General features: G+C 44.3%; 1 protein-coding gene across 1 annotated transcript in view; it reads right to left on the bottom strand.

Moving 5' to 3' along the window:
- Nucleotides 1-15,732, bottom strand: part of DCPS (decapping enzyme, scavenger) — a 103,407-nt gene that overhangs the window by 10,828 nt on the left and 76,847 nt on the right. The window contains exons 3-4 of the mRNA XM_006874574.1: nt 10,069-10,214; nt 2,645-2,758 (exon numbers count right to left, since the gene is read on the bottom strand). Coding sequence (XP_006874636.1) covers nt 2,645-2,758; nt 10,069-10,214 — 260 coding nt within the window. The remainder of the gene's footprint in view (nt 1-2,644; nt 2,759-10,068; nt 10,215-15,732) is intronic.

Genomic DNA, 15,732 nt, shown 5'->3' with positions numbered 1-15,732 from the left:
AAAAAAAAAAAAAAAAAAAAGGTCTAAAAGAACTTAAGAGGAGAGAGGAAGGGATACTGATAACCTCCAGGGAGGAATTAAAAACAAAAAAACCCATAAAACACAGTTGGCATTGTATTGGCTCCAACTCATAGCAACCCCATGTGGGTCAGAGGAGAACTGTGCTCCATAGGGTTTCCAATGTTTCATTTTCTTCCAAGGCACCTCTGGCTAAGTTCAAACCAGCAAGCCTTCTGTTAGCAGCTGAGCATGTTAACTGTTTGCACACTAAGGGACTTTCTAGGGAGGAAGAGTCCCTTGTAAATAGTAGGCACTTGATAAACATCTACTGAATGGGTGGAAGGATGGATGAGTGGATGGGTGAACAAACGGATAAAGAATCTCTAATGTAGGGCCATCATTTTGGGGGAAGTAAAGGTAATATACTTCTGAGAGACATGGGATGACAAAAGGTGGTTTGGAGGAACTCCCCCAAACAAGCACCAGAGTACCTCTCTCCTCAATCATTCCCTGGTCCAAGGACAAACAACGAAAACTCAGGTCTGGTAACTGAGTGCCTGATGGGCACACTGCTTCATTTGAAGGGAGGTATTAATTTCAGTGCGGTGTCACAGTCAGGTTTTAAGAAACTAAAAAATGGCACAACCAAGAGATAAGTGAAAATTAAGCAAAGGTTAAGACCAGCCCCACTTGTATCACTATGAAGAAAAGTCAGATATGTAAGTTGACATAATCACAATCTCTGGCTTCCCTAAGGGGGAGGAGCTCAAGCCATATGACTTGGAGTCCAGCAGAGTTCTTGAAATCTTTCCTGTCTTTAAGGGGGCAGGTCCATCAGCAGATAAGGCAGGATGTCAGGCGGCACTGGTCAAGAGGGATATCAGAGTTTAGACAGTTGACCAGGACCATGGGTTCAAACAAATCCAGATCTTCTTAACTGAGAATGGACAAGTCAATCTTTGTCATCCCCTCATAGCCCTCAGACCACAGTCTCCCTGCAAATCACGAGCTCTTCAATCTTCAGGGGTTATGCGAGTCAGAAGTTCTCCCATTCACTCCTGTTCCCATGACCCAGTCTGGAATTCAAAAGCTCCAAGCACGTGGCTGCCTGAGAAGACAGACAGGGGCCTGCAGACCCCATGATAGCACCACTTAGAACTTGATTGGCTTCACTAGCTCCCCCAACATCTTCAGAGTCAGTGCTGACTTCCTCTGGCAAGGCCTGGTAGGGGTGCAGATGGCAAAACCTGCACGGGAGGGAAGGCAGCCAAACAGAAGCAGGTGTTCCCTCAATCTTTCTCAATATAATACCCCACATGGAGAGTTCACTTTCTTAGACCTTATTTAGCTCTAATAAATCAGCACTCCAGGTTGCAACTGCTGGAAATTTCCTCAAAGTCCTTACAAAGTCTTGAGGCATGTTCAGGAACTCCCATCAAAAGACAGAGATGTCACTCACTAGCCTGCTTCTGCACTGAAACCCTGTCCCTTTGCCCAACCACAGATGCTCAGTTTTCTCTGAGCAGAGGAGGAGCAGTGGGCAAGATGATTCTAGAAACTACCATGTCAAAAAACAAGCAAACTTCAGGTGTGCTCAAAAGGCCTGAGGACCAGACAGCAACTGAGAAAGCAAGAGGAAAGAGATTTAGGAGCAGTAGATGGGGCTCAAACTCTAGAATAGCTCCCTTGCTTGGTGATCACATGACTGTGAGGGGCACAGGACCCAGATGGCTGTTCTGAAGCAAAGAAGACTCCAACTTTGAGAACACAAAGATTTTAATTGGATGGTTATCTGTATTCCCACTTGCCCGCCTCTGTCTTATTTGCCTTCTTCTGGACCCTCTCCTGATGCAGCTGCCTCATTCAGTGCATGGTATGAACATCCCAACCCCCTACCCCCAGTAGCATAAAGCTCTGCCTGTCCCTAAAACTGCCTTAAGTCTCACCTAGGGAGAGGATTCTTAGTTATAATTGTGGTGATGGGCTTGTACAGGAGAAGAAGTGGTAGAGGCAGAGGCTACAGAGAACCAGACAGGGGTACTTGTGAATGAAGACAAATCACCTAAAATATGGCATCTTAGAAAGCTAGAAGCAAGAGGTAGCCAGGTAACAGAAAAGGAAGCCAGGTAACAGAAAGCTGAGAGGTTGGGTAGGATTACTTATAGGAGCCTAGATTCTTGGAGGACCCTCTCTGCCACATGGGCTGTATAGGAACCCCTGGTGTGGTCACCGTAGCTCATGCCTGCTAGTATCCAAGAGGATGGTAAGTCAAAATAAAACATTGAAAAAAAAAAAAAAGAGGATGGTAAGCATGTAAACACTTCACCAATGGGCTCCCAGTGCTCCTGGAAGTGAAAGTGGCAGGCTAGGCTGTTAAGCTGGCTAAAGACAATGGTCTATATGTGAACATTATCATATCCTTTACCCTTGAGTGGGAGGAGAGCTAGAAAGGGCTGACCCATGAAAGTTTAAGTACTTGTGTGTGGCAAGCAAGCACTCTGCCACCAGAGAGCTCAGGTTCGCTGTACTGGTAATTACCATCTGCTGAAAGGCCAACTGAGAGAAAAGACAGGTGCTTTAGGAGGGCTAATAATTTGGTGCAGATACTCAGAAAGTAGGGAGCCCCAGAAAGAAACCTTTTTACCTGCTGTTGGTTCCACTTGAGGTCAGGGATGAGGACAAAGCCGTTGGAGGGATCTGGGTTCTCGAAAACAATCCGGTCAGCTTCAGCCTTCTTCTCGAGAATGTTATATACCCACTGGGAGGGGGTGGGGGAGACAGAAAGGGTTCACATTTCCAATCACCACCCCTTGGGAGATGTCCCATGCAGAGCAAGGGAAGCACTCTCTGACCACCCCTGGGAAAAAACAGGCCATGAAAGGCTGCTAAGCTCAGAGAAGCCACACCCAGCAGTCCTGTTCCTGGGGTCCTTCCTCCTACAGCTGGTACATAATCATCATGGTCACCCCACAGGGATCCACACAGTGCTGACAACACTCTAGGGTCTTCAGGTCAACACTGTGCACACCCTCTGCTGTGGCCTCACAGGTGTGACCTGTAACTACCTCTAGCACAGTAACTCCTCCACAGTCTAAGGACTCAGGCAGAGGCTGTCTGGTAGAGCCAGGCTCACTTTATTCAGGCTTAGGTGGCAAAAAGCAGGTGCAGAGATTGAGGGCTGAGGTTTCCTTCTGCATCAGGAGCCAGCCACATGTCAGGGCAGTGAGAGCATGTAGCTCTCGAAGTCGGTATGTGTGGGGTTCCCACCATGCTGGGACTCTGTCAGGATTAGCACCTCAGCATACCTCGAGCTAGTCTCATTGGCATATGCCTCCGGTACCACAGAACAGCAAGGTCCATGTGGGGCAAAGGCAATCACATCCTTGATCAGCTGTGGTCTTCACAGGACTCTCCCTCTGGTGGTGGTAGTTATGTGCCATGGAGTCGGTTCCAACTCATAGTGACCTTGTACAGGGTTTCCGCAGCTGTAAATCTTTATGGGAGCAGAAAGCCTCATCTTTCTCCCGCGGAACAGCTGGTAGTTTCAAACTGCTGACCTTGCGGTTCGCAGCCCGATTTGTAACCACTACGCTACCAGAGCTCCTTGGGACCCTCTCTCTAGTGCTGTGTCATTCCAGAGGTCACTTACAACAAGGTCCTGGATTGACTTGCTGAGGATGCCTGACAACAGTTAGAATTAGAATCCCCTGAACAAGTTCCTGAGTGTTGCATAAGGTAAAGTATTTGACTGCAAACTGAAAGGTTGGAGGTTCAAGCCCACACAGAGGGGACAAAACCACACCCATGGAGCACAGTTCTGCTCTGATGCAAACAGGATCGCCATGAATTGTCAACTAATATTTTTGCTGTTGTTAACACAGGGTCAACTCATAACTCTGCTAACATAGGCTTTTCTCTGCTTCCCCCTAGCTCTGAAAGCTGTTTGGAAATTCAAAACACTTCCAGAAAAGTGCACTCTGCCCTAAACCTAAAGGATGGAGGGAGCTTAAGTAGCTGCCAGCGTCCACTCTGTCCTGAAAGGCTTCCAAGCTTCCTGACAGGGTGGAGAGGTGGGGAGTGAGGGCTACATATCTGAGCTGGGAGGACAGGGAACCCACACACCCCATGGAGAGCCCCTTGCCCCAAGCCCAAACTGCCAGCACAATGATAGCCAGAGGTGGGGAGAGTGGCTTAGAGCAAGAACACCTCAAACCTGAGCCTCAAGGGTTATGCAACCTCAGCTCCAGGTCAGTATAGCCAGGGTATAACAACCTGCTGGAAGTGGAGAGGTAAGACGTAGAGGGCACCTCCTGGGAACAGCTGGGACCCTAGAACAAACTGGAACCTCTCAGGTATCCTGCAACTACCCAGCGGAGGTATTCCTGATTAGAGGGTCTCACAAAGCCCTGATAAAACTCACAGGCTGGTTATGATGCATCCTACCCATCCCCAAAGATTGGCCTTCCCAATGAAAGCCTGGTGGTGCTGCATCTGGAGGGGTAAGGGGAGGGCTGCTTCCTCTTGTCTCATGCTGACCAGGGCAAGCACAACCTTGCACATTGAATTCTCCAAGAGGCAACAGCTCTCCCTCAGGAAAGCTCTCTAGAATGTGCTTCCAGAACAAAGTCAGCAAGAACTTGACCAGCAGCTTCCCAAAACAAAGGAGAGGAGGGAGATGGTGAGTCTCCTTGGAGGGCCTTGGTGCACCTCACAGGCAGGGCTCCTTGATGGGAGATGGTGAGTCTCTTTGGAGGGCCCTAGTGCACCTCACAGGCAGGGCTCCTTGATGAGTTGTCTTTTCGCCACAGGCAAATGAGAAGGCAGCAGGAAACATAACAGAGAATGAGCTTTGGAGCCTGTGATTGTTAGTTTTATGTGCCAATATAGCTAGGCTATGGTGCCTGGTTGTTAAGTGGACCAGTAGTGTAGACTTCCTTATGAAGTAGTCACATGTGACTACAGCAGTTAGTTTCAAGTAGAGCAGATTACCCTCTATAAAGTGGATAATGGGTTGAAGACTTTCAGAGCAAAACCAGGGAGCTTCCCTACGGTGTGTTCTGCCTCCAGACTCTAAGCAGATGCTTTGCCAGCACTCCCTCTCTTCATTCTGCTAGCTGCCTGACCTATGCGTTTTGGGACACAAGCCTACAGGAGTATCCAGCTTGTCACCTGACTTTGGACTTGCCAGGCCCCACAATTTTATGAGTCAATCCTTAAATGCAATCAGTCAACCAATTTCACGCTTTATACATACTCCTGGTGTGGTGATGTACGATAAACACTGGACTACTCACTGCAAGGTGGGTGGTTCAAACCCACCAGCTACTTCACAGAAATCTTGAGTTGAAACTGACTCAAATGCACATAACAAGGGGGCTTCAAAAGTTTGTGGGACATTTTCATTATCTTTTCATTCCATTTTCTTTTGGAACTTTTGGAGGCCCCACATATATCTCACTGGTTCTGTTTCTCTAGAAAACCATGACTAAGATACAGCCCAACAAGACTTGGCTTTCAACTCCCATCCCAGCTCTACCACTAACTAGCTGTCCCCTTGGATAAATTCTTTAATCTCTCTAATGTGAAAGGGGGCTAACAGCATCGACATATTAGGATTGTGGCAAAGACTTTAGGTGAGAAAATGCATGTGATAGCACCTAACACAGAGCCCAGAATGTAGCAGGCACCTTGAGAGCAAAGTAAGGTTCCTGGAAGACTCCAGAATGAGGACAATTTGGGAAAGTGGGACAGTTTGCCTGAGGGAAGGGAAAAAGGAGGTAATGCTAGTCTGGGAGGCCAGCAATCACTGGGAAAGAGATGATGTCCCCTGGGAAGCTGCTATCTTTACTATCAATCATTATATGGGAAAGGCAGGGATTGTGTGCAGAGCTAGGACATCCTGGAAGCATGGGGATGTGGTGAACCTCACACAATCCTGTTATATTATTCCTGTTTACTGGTACATGAAAAGCAGATACAAGACAGTCCATACAAGGAGTTGAACCTCAAATTCAGCCTGACTCCAAGGCCACATCTTTGGCTTTCTGGGTCCTGCCAGTTGGAGAGGGGAGGCTCTGGGAGAGGGAGAGGAACTCAAGGCCAAAAGCCCAGACAAGAAAGGGATTGAAATTCACACAGGCCATAGAGTACCCTGGAGTCCTGGTGTGGCGCTGTGGGTTAATGCGCTGGACTGGAAGATCGATTTGAATGCAAGGTCAGCAGTTCAACTATACCAGTTGCTCCTTGGAAAACCTACACAGGGTCACAGTGGGTCAGAACTGACTTGACGGCATTCAACAACAATAACAGCAGCACAGAGGACAATACGAGGAAAGGGCACCCACTTGAGAGCACCTGCCCATCCTGTTGATAATGGTGCTGTGGGGACGATGAACAGATATCCAGATACCTCCAATAGGACTTCTCTGCAGAAGGCAACTCCCTTCTTGGCCCTGTCTACCTTGGCCTCCCATCCCTTTTCTCTTAGATCTCTATATCTGCTCCCTCTCCTGGCAGGCCACACTGTCCACACCTCCCAGATGTCCTAGCTCTGCAAACTTTCCCTGACCACTTCTGGAGAACTGCTCTTCTTATCTTTATTACACAAGGAAGAACAGGAAGTCTGTGCATCTGGGAGGCATGGGATCCTTTCCTGGGCAACAAACACAGCAGGTGTGATTTGTATAATTTTTCCCACCTTCCAAAACCACCATAAAAGGAAGGTGCTACTGCTCTCAATTTCTAGATCAGGGACCTGGGTACAGAAGTTAAGGACACAGTCATACAGCTGATAGGTAGCAGACTAAGAAGGCAAATCCACAGCCTGTCTTGAAGACTTCACAAATAGACATCTTTAGCCTGATGTGGTGCTCCAGGGCCATGCAGCCCATTTGCTGCCTTTTGGGAATTTTCACTGGAAAGTTATGAAGGTTTCAAATCTGAGGAGCTAAAATAGTGTAGCTAGCTAAAAGCACAGACACTGGACCCAGAGCATCTGGTGTAGAGTCCCAGCTTCGATGGTACACAGAAAAAGGCTTACAATATTCCTATTATATATTGTTGTTGTCAGGTACCAGTGAGTTGGTTCCAACCCACAGCGATCCTATGTACAACAGAACGAAACACCGCCTTGTCCTGTGCCATCCTCACAGTTGTTATGCTTGAGCCCATTGCTGTTGCCACTGTGCCAATCCATCTCGTTGGAGGGAGTCTCCCTCTTTTTCACTAACCCTCTACTTTACCAAGCATGATGTCCTTCTCCAGGGACTGGTCCCTTCTGATAATATGCCCAAAGTATGAGAGATGAAGTCTCGCCATCTTAGCTTCTAAGGAGAATTCTGGTAGTACTTCTTCCAGCATGTTGTTGTTGTTGTTGTTGTTATGTGCTGTGGAGTCAGTTCTGACTCATAGCGACCCTGTACAGGATGTTTGCAGTTGTTTCTCCTCAATTTGAGATGTGCCTCAGCAGCAAATGAAGGTCCTAAAAGCTTTACTCCACTCGCATCCTTATGGTCAACTCTACTTTGAGAAGACAACTTTTCCCTAGTGGTATTTTGATTTATCTGAGGGGCTTATCTCACAATGTTTCTATTATTCATAAGGTTTTCAGTGGCTAAACATTCTTAAGTAGTCTGTATCCTTCAACCTAGACATTTTAAGTCTAGTAGCTCTGCTAAAACCTGTCCACCATGGTTGACCCTGCTGGTATTTTAAATACTGGTGGCATAGCTTCCAGCACCACAGCACCACGAAAGCCACCACAGTACAAGAAATGGACAGACAAGTGGTCCTGTCTGTTAGATGGAGGAAAAGGGCTGAAACTTGGATGATGAGGGGCCCACTGACCCATTCTGAACATCAATTTATAAGCCCTGTTAAGACTTATCTCTTAAATTGCTAGTATATCCCTCCACACTGTCTCAGTTCAGACCCCTACTGGCTTTTAGATTTGCTGTCAAGTCTTCTTGCCACTCACCAATTTAATTTCTAATACATTGGAATTTGTTTGATAAACATTACTTACATGCCTATTTCTGATGATTATTAGAACTATCAAAGAGATTTTTTAAATACAGAGCTCATAGTTCCTGAGGATTCTGATCAGTAGATGAAAGAATATTGTTCCATGGTCTGTACTTTTAAAAATCTCCCCTGGTAATCCTGATGATAAAGTTTGGGAATTCCTGGTCAACGTCTAAAACCTGACTAAACTACCATCTGTGAACTTACAGAATACTTAATCCACTGTCACTTATCCCACACAGTGTTGCATTAGATCAAGGAACCCAGTTCACAGCAAAGGAAGTACAGCAATGGGCCCACACTCATGGAATTCACTATCTTACCATCTTCCTCATTATCTTGAAGCAGCTGGCTTCATTGAACAATGGAATGGCCTTCTAAAGATACAATTACAGAGTCAGCTAGATGGCAATACCTTGGAGGGTTAGGACAATATTTTCCAGGAGGCTATATAGGCTCTAGACAAACATCCATATATGGTACTGTTACTCCAATAGTCAGGATCCATAAGTCCAGGAACCAAGGGCTGGAAATGGGAGTGGCACCACTCACTCACTGTTACTCTTGGTGACCCACTTGCAGAATTTTTGCTTCCTGTCCCTGTGACCCTACACTCTTTGGGTCTAGATGTTTTAGTTCCAGACAGGGAAAACTTCCACCTGGAGACACAGCACTGATTCCATTGAACTAGAAATGAAGAATGCCCCCTGGCCATTTTACGAGCCTCATGCCTCTTGATCGACAGATAAAGAAGGGAGTTACTGTATCAGGTGGTGTGGCTGATTCTGATTACCCAAGGGAAATTTGGAGTGACATTACATAATGGAGGTAAAGAAAAATATTTGTGGAATCCAGGACGTCTTTTAGTACTACCATGTCCTGTGATTAAAGTCATTGGCAAACTACAGTAACCCAATTCCAACATGACTATTAATAGCCCAGCCCATTCAGGAATGAAGGTTTAGGTCACACTACCAGGCAAAGAGCCACAGGCAGCTGAAGTGCTTGCTGAGAGCAAATGGAATATAGAATGGATAGATGAAAAAGGTAGTTCTAGATACCAGCTATGGCCATGTGACCAGCTGCAGAACTAAGGACTGATTGTTATGAATATATATATTTTTTGTTTTGTATGTGTGCATCAAATACTTTTGCTTTGCTCAGTTGGGAAATATAAGATGTCAATGGGGCCAGAGCATTTTCAGTTGTACATGTTTTAGTTGTATTATGTTAGACACAAGTATGACTTTACAATCGTCTTTATTTTGAGATTATGCATATGGTTTATATAGGTACCAAGCTGACAAGCTGTGGACTGTGATAGTTAAAGTTTTGAGTCAACTTGACTGGGCCAGGATTCCCAGTGGTCTAGCAGTTGAGATGTAGTTATCCCCATGGTGAGATTTAATAAGTGTAATTAACTCTATGATGATTGGCTATTAGCAGCCAACCAATTGAAAGGCAGTTTCCTTAAGGGTATGGCCAGTTTCCAATACATTGGACACGCAGGCAAAGCTTGCTTGCTTTCGGCTAGGTCTAGATCTTATATCTGGCTCATCCTCCGACCTCTGCTTCTTTGGATCTAAGCTAGTGGCCTACTCTATTACCTGTCAATCCTGGGAGCAATCAGTAGCCTGTCTTCTTACCTGCCTGCCTGCCTGCCTGCTGATCTTGTTTCATCCGACCTAGACCTGGGATTTTCCCTTTAATTGTGAACCATTTCCTTGATATAAACTTCTCTTTATGCACACATACACATATAAGTTTCACTGGTTTTGTTTCTCTAGAGAACCCATCCTAAAATACTTGGTAAGCCATCTACCTTGTTTCTGTTGTTATGTGCTGTCAACTTGTTTCTGACTCATAGTGACCCTGTTTAGGGTTTCCAAGGAGCAGTTGGTGGGTTTGAACCACCGACCTTGATGTTAGCAGTCCAGTGCTTATTGTACGGCACCATACCAGGATTCCCACCACAGGGATCTGTAAAAGAAGGAAGTGGCCAAGGTCACAGCCCCCAGAGCTGACTCTCCTGGAGCAGCCAGGTACCTGAATACTGAGGCTTTGAGACTCTAAGTGGGGCAAAGTGATGTTCTTGTAATCATCGCCAGTCTCTCGGATCAACCGGAGGTCTTGGTGCAGGTACTTTTGCAGGTGTTTCTCTGTGGCAGGGTAAACCACGGTGGTCTTCACATCTGTAATGAAGCAACACAGTCCATGATTGAAAAGTAAAACTCAATCTCTCTGCATTGTGTTTTCCTACTCTCACCTCATAGCAGCCCCACGCCCCCTCAACTGTGGTTCCATATTTCAATGAATAATGGAATAAGAGGTTATATCCATCCACAATCCAGTCCCATGAGGCACTTCAGGTCATTAAATTCATAAGGGGAGCCACACTCATAACCTGGAAAACACAAGATTTTCACTGATGGGTCACTGGGCCCCTTGTCACTTTCTCCTTCATTTCACATTTCACAGTCTTAGGAAAGAAGAGGAACAGAATTTCTCATTCTTCTAGGGGCTTCCTCCAATCTCTAGCTATGTGGTTTTCTGAGTACAAGGCTGAAAATGGATTTAATGGTTAACACACTTGGCTGCTAACCAAAAGGTTGGCAGTTCAAGTCTCCTCAGAGGTGTCGCTGAAGAAAGGGCTGGTGAGATTTACACCTGAAAGAACACAGTTCTGTGACACATATGGGGTCACTAAGAGTCGAAGTCAACTTGACAGCAGGTGGATTTTTTTGTTTTTTAACCTTAATGAGAGGCAGCTCAGCTTAGCACAGTAGCTTAAAGCATGGACTCTGGATCTGACTGCCAGAGTTCAAATCCTGGCTCTTTCTGCTCTTAATATGTACGAGGACCTTAGTCCAGCTATGTAACCTCTTTGAGTCCCTGCTTCCCCTTCTGTCAAATGAGGGTAATAACAGCTCTTATTGATAGGCTGGGAGGACTGAGCAGGTTAAAAGCTGAAAACCACTTAGAACATATCTAGCAAACAGTGAATAATACACAAGTGCTGGCTATTTTTGATCCGGAGTTTTTCTACCTCAGCATCACCAACATTTTGTGTCCGGTAATTCTTTGTTATGAGCATTGTTCTGTACATTGTAAGATTTTTTTAGCGGCACCCATTAGATATCCACCCCCAACCTCAGTTATAAAAAACAAAAACTTCACACACTGTCAAATGTCCCTTGCAAGGAAAAATTGCCCCTGGTTGAGATCCATTGGTTAAATTGGAAAGAAACTTAAATTAAAAAAAAAAGACTCTAAACTTCATGACATAGTCTAAAACCACTTGGCTTTAGTTAAGTCCTATATATACTGTCTCTTACAACATCTGCTATAATTGTTATCTCTAACAGTTTTATATTCTGTTTCAACATAATCTCAATGGCAGGAAAGGAAAATGGTGTTTCAAAATCCACTGGGCATGTTTCTGAAAAGACCTACTTCTCACCAAATGTAGCTTCAGATATGATCTACAGGGAATCAATCCCAAAGCACATTTTTAACACCCCAGGACTCTTATATGTGCCTATATATTTCAATATCCAGCTAAGAACCATAAACTAATGCTTATATATTTGGACTAAAGATAGAGGTGGTTTTTTGTTGTTGTTTTTTAAGTTTTTATTGTGAATTATGTGATAGTTTACATGGGAGAACACCAGCTCTATATTCATCCTATCGTATTTCGTTTTATTGCAGTGATTACAATCCCCTCCATGCATCATCAAACAACCAAAGGGTACAACCCGCAAGTCTGCCCCCCCCCCCCCGGCTGTCAGCACACAGCACCTCTCCCTCCCTGAATCCAGAGTCCCCAGATGCTCCATCTCTCCATGTCATCGTCTCTGCCTCCATTTCTGGCATCACTGCTTCTCTAGGGTTCTGCACTTCGCTCTTCTCACTTGATGGTCCCAGGAACCTCTGCTCCTGGACTGATAAATCAACCACTCTCCTCCTTTTGTTACAAAACATCTACCTTTACATTTCTGACCCTCACAGTGAATCCTGATAGCAATCATTCAATCATTCTGACCCTCACAGTGAATCCTGATAGCAATACCACAAGAGTACTATCCTATTCTCCTTTCATCAGCCCCATCCCAACAGATTGGAAACCACTCAGTGGAGATTCCACCTTCACCAGCCCCCTCTGGAAGTAGGCTCCCTCTTGAACACTTGTAAGCCAGTCACTTCTTGTCTTTATTGCCCCCCATTTTGGGCAGTCAATGTTTAAGGTGCCCAACCCTGTCAACCCTGTGTAACCAAGGGGATGTAAATGATCCTCACTGCAAAGATTAGTTCCCTCTTTTGAGCTACTACATCCATAAGTTTAAGTCAATTTCATCAAATTGTAGTGGATTACTCTTTTTTTCCCTCTTCTTTCTTCTTATAGTCAAGTTCTGATCATCCAGTCATTGAAGTCAGGTCAAGTGGGTATTATCTGCAAGTGTGGGTGTTCTTGTGAATGTCCCCTCACTTCATATCAGCTGGACACTTCACTCTTCACTCTAGTCCTCTGTGGCCATGTCATTGCCTCTGGGCCCAGGAGTCTCCTGGCCTTGACATACTGCTAGCCAACCAGGTCTCAACCTGGGTTCACAAGAGTCTACTGAACGAAGTTAGACTTAGCTCACAAGTTCACTGCTGTTTTGCTCTCACTTCCTCTATCAGTGACCAATGTGGTCACCAGCCAGACCACATGCCTGCTTGTGTATACCCTTGAGTCTTAGACTTGGAAGGGGGTTTGCTATGAGAGGACCCGACCACTTCCCTTGAGGGCTCCCAGGCGAACAACTTGCTTGTTCTTATAGTAGTCAATCAGATTGCTGTTATTGTTTTTGATTTTTTCCTGCAGGTCTTTGTTTCACTAAGTATCTTCTGTTCTAGCCACTCCAGGCTGGTTTACTTGTCCTTTCAAGTGGAAATTTCCCACCTCAAAAGATTCTGGTTGGGGTTCAGGATTCTACCTATGGTCTTATGTAATTCAAAGGCTCTGCAGAAAGCCTGTTTCACTGGACAAGTTCTAGTTCCCTTTAAGGTATAGGCTATCAGTTATAGGCTAAAGATGACTTACAAGCTTTCTATTGTGATGTTTCTGGCTATTCCTTTCTCTCCCCCTCAAGTGTCTATTTTACAATGGTAGACAAAGGAAACCAAGATACAATCCTAACATTATTTCCCCTCTTTTACCCATTCTAACCATGCCTCAATCCCTGTATCCCAGAGCCCTGTTGTTCCAAGGTTGTGCATACATCATTATTGATCTCTGTCCTACTTACCCCATGCAAATATGCCTGTTTTCCCATCTGCCTTGTTCTTCCATTCCCCTCCCCCTTCTTGTGTACTGCCCCCCCCCAAGCACTCAAGCTATCCTGTGTCTATTCCCTACCCTATGTTCCGTCTTTCCCTCCCTCCCCTCCCCTCATCCCATACATCCCAGTGATCAACAAATATATATATACACACACACACACACGCATATATATATATATATGTTTTTTTTAATCCCACCCCCTTCTAGGGTAGGAGGTTCTTTTTCTTAATATTTTAAAATAATGGTCTTATGCAGTATTTCTCCTTTTGTGACTAACTAATTTCACTCAGCATAATGTCCTTAAGGTTATGCGGTGGCTTGCTGCTTACTTGTTATTCTCCAAGGTAGCATAGTATCCCCATTGTGTGTATATACCAAAGTTTTTTTATCCATTCTTCCACCGATGGGCACTTAGGCTGTCTCCATCTTTTTGCTATTGTAAATAGTGCTGCTTTGAACATTGGTGTGAGAGGTGGTTTTAATTTCCATTTTATCTGACATTTTTAAAAGCTCACAAATATGGCTGAATTGTGCCTCTCTGCCTTCTGAAAAATATTTTCTGAAATCTTAATGTGGATGCATGTGAGAATAGGGTTTTCTTTAATATGTTAGTGAGGTCATATCAGTGTAGCGTATACCTTAAATGCAATACATTTTGAGATATCAAAAGTAGATTACAAAATACATTGAGCTCTATAAAGATAGCACGGAGCCAGGCAGAGCCGGATGACACTGGGTTAACGTTGTTCCTTGCAGATGGGGAAAAAAATCCAAAAACATGGGAAAAGGAGATTCTAAGAAGCCAAGAGGCAAAATGTTATCCTATGCAATTTTTTTTTCTATAAACCTGCCAGGAGTAGCACAAGAAGAAGCACCCAAATGCCTCAGTCAACTTCTCAGAATTTTCTAAGAAGTGCTCAGAGCTGTGGAAGACCATGTCTGCTAAAGAAAAAAGAAAAAAAGAAGATATGGCAAAGGCAGACAAGGTCCATTATGAACGAGAAATGAAAACTTATATTCTATCTAAAGAGGAGACAAAAAAGATGTTCAAGGATCTCATTGCTCCCAAGAGGCTTCCTTGAGTCTTTTTCTTGTTTTGAGTACTGCCTCAAAATCAAAGGTGAGCATCCCAGCGTATCCATTGGTGTTGTTGCACAGAAACTAGAAGAGCTGTGGAATAATACCACTGTCAATGACAAGCAGCCTTATGAGAAGAAGGCTGCTAAGCTGAAAGAAAAATACAAAATGATATGGCTGCTTACTGGGCTAAAGGAAAGCTTAATGTAGCCAAAATGAGTCAGCAAGATTGAGAAAAGCAAGAAAAAGAAGGAAGAGGAGGAAAATGAAGAAGATGATGACGGTGATTCATTTGATTCTAACAAAGTTTTATTTTCTTGTCTACAGAGCATTTAACACCTTTGTACACAACTCATTCCTTTAAAAGAAAAAAAAAAATTGAATAGTAAGGCAGTACAATGAAAGATACATAGATCAATGGAACAGAATTGAGAATCCAAAAATTAACCCATCCACATACAGCCAACTGATCTTCGACAAATGGCCTAAGTACATTGCATGGGGAGGAGATGGTCTCTTCAACAGATGGGCTGGCAGAACTGGAAATCTATATGCAAAAGATTGAAACAAGACCTTTACCTCACACCATATACAAAGACCAAGTCAGCATGGATTAAAGACCTAAATGAGAATCCCAGAATTATAAAGGTCATCAATGTAAAAATAGGGACAAATTTGAGGGCTCTAATAGAGGGCACACACAGACTACCAAACATTGCGAATTATTGCACAAACAAAAGAAGACAAAATAGATGACTGAGACATACTAAAAATTAGAAACTGATGTGCATCAAAAGACTTCACCAAAAGAGTAAAAAGGAAGCCCACAGAATAGGAAAAAATCTTTTGCAATGACACATCAGACAAGGAACTAATTTCTAAAATATATAGGAAACCATAACACCTCTTGAAAGACAAATAACCCAATTAAAAAATGGGCACAGGACATGAACAGACACTTCACCAAGGAAGACACCCTGGCATCCAACAAACATATGAAGAAATGTTTACAATCATTAGCTATTTGTTGTTGTTGTTCAGTACATCAAGTTAGTACAAACTTATAGCAACCTTATGCACAGCAGAATGAAATTGCTTGATCCAGGGACAATCTCACTATTGTTGCCATGCTTGAGTCCACTAATGCTGCCACTTTGCCAATCCATCTTGCTGGGAGTCTTCCTCTTTTTCTCTGACCCTCCACCGTACCAAACATGACATCCTTCTTCAGTGACTGGTTCCTCTTGACAATATGTCCAAAGTATGAAAGACCTGGCCTCCAAGGAGCACTCTGGCTGCACTTCTTC

The sequence above is a fragment of the Chrysochloris asiatica genome, unplaced genomic scaffold (assembly GCF_000296735.1).
Source record: "Chrysochloris asiatica unplaced genomic scaffold, ChrAsi1.0 scaffold00287, whole genome shotgun sequence".
NCBI classification, from domain to species: Eukaryota; Metazoa; Chordata; class Mammalia; order Afrosoricida; family Chrysochloridae; genus Chrysochloris; species Chrysochloris asiatica.
This window is presented reverse-complemented; position numbering and strand designations above follow the sequence as displayed.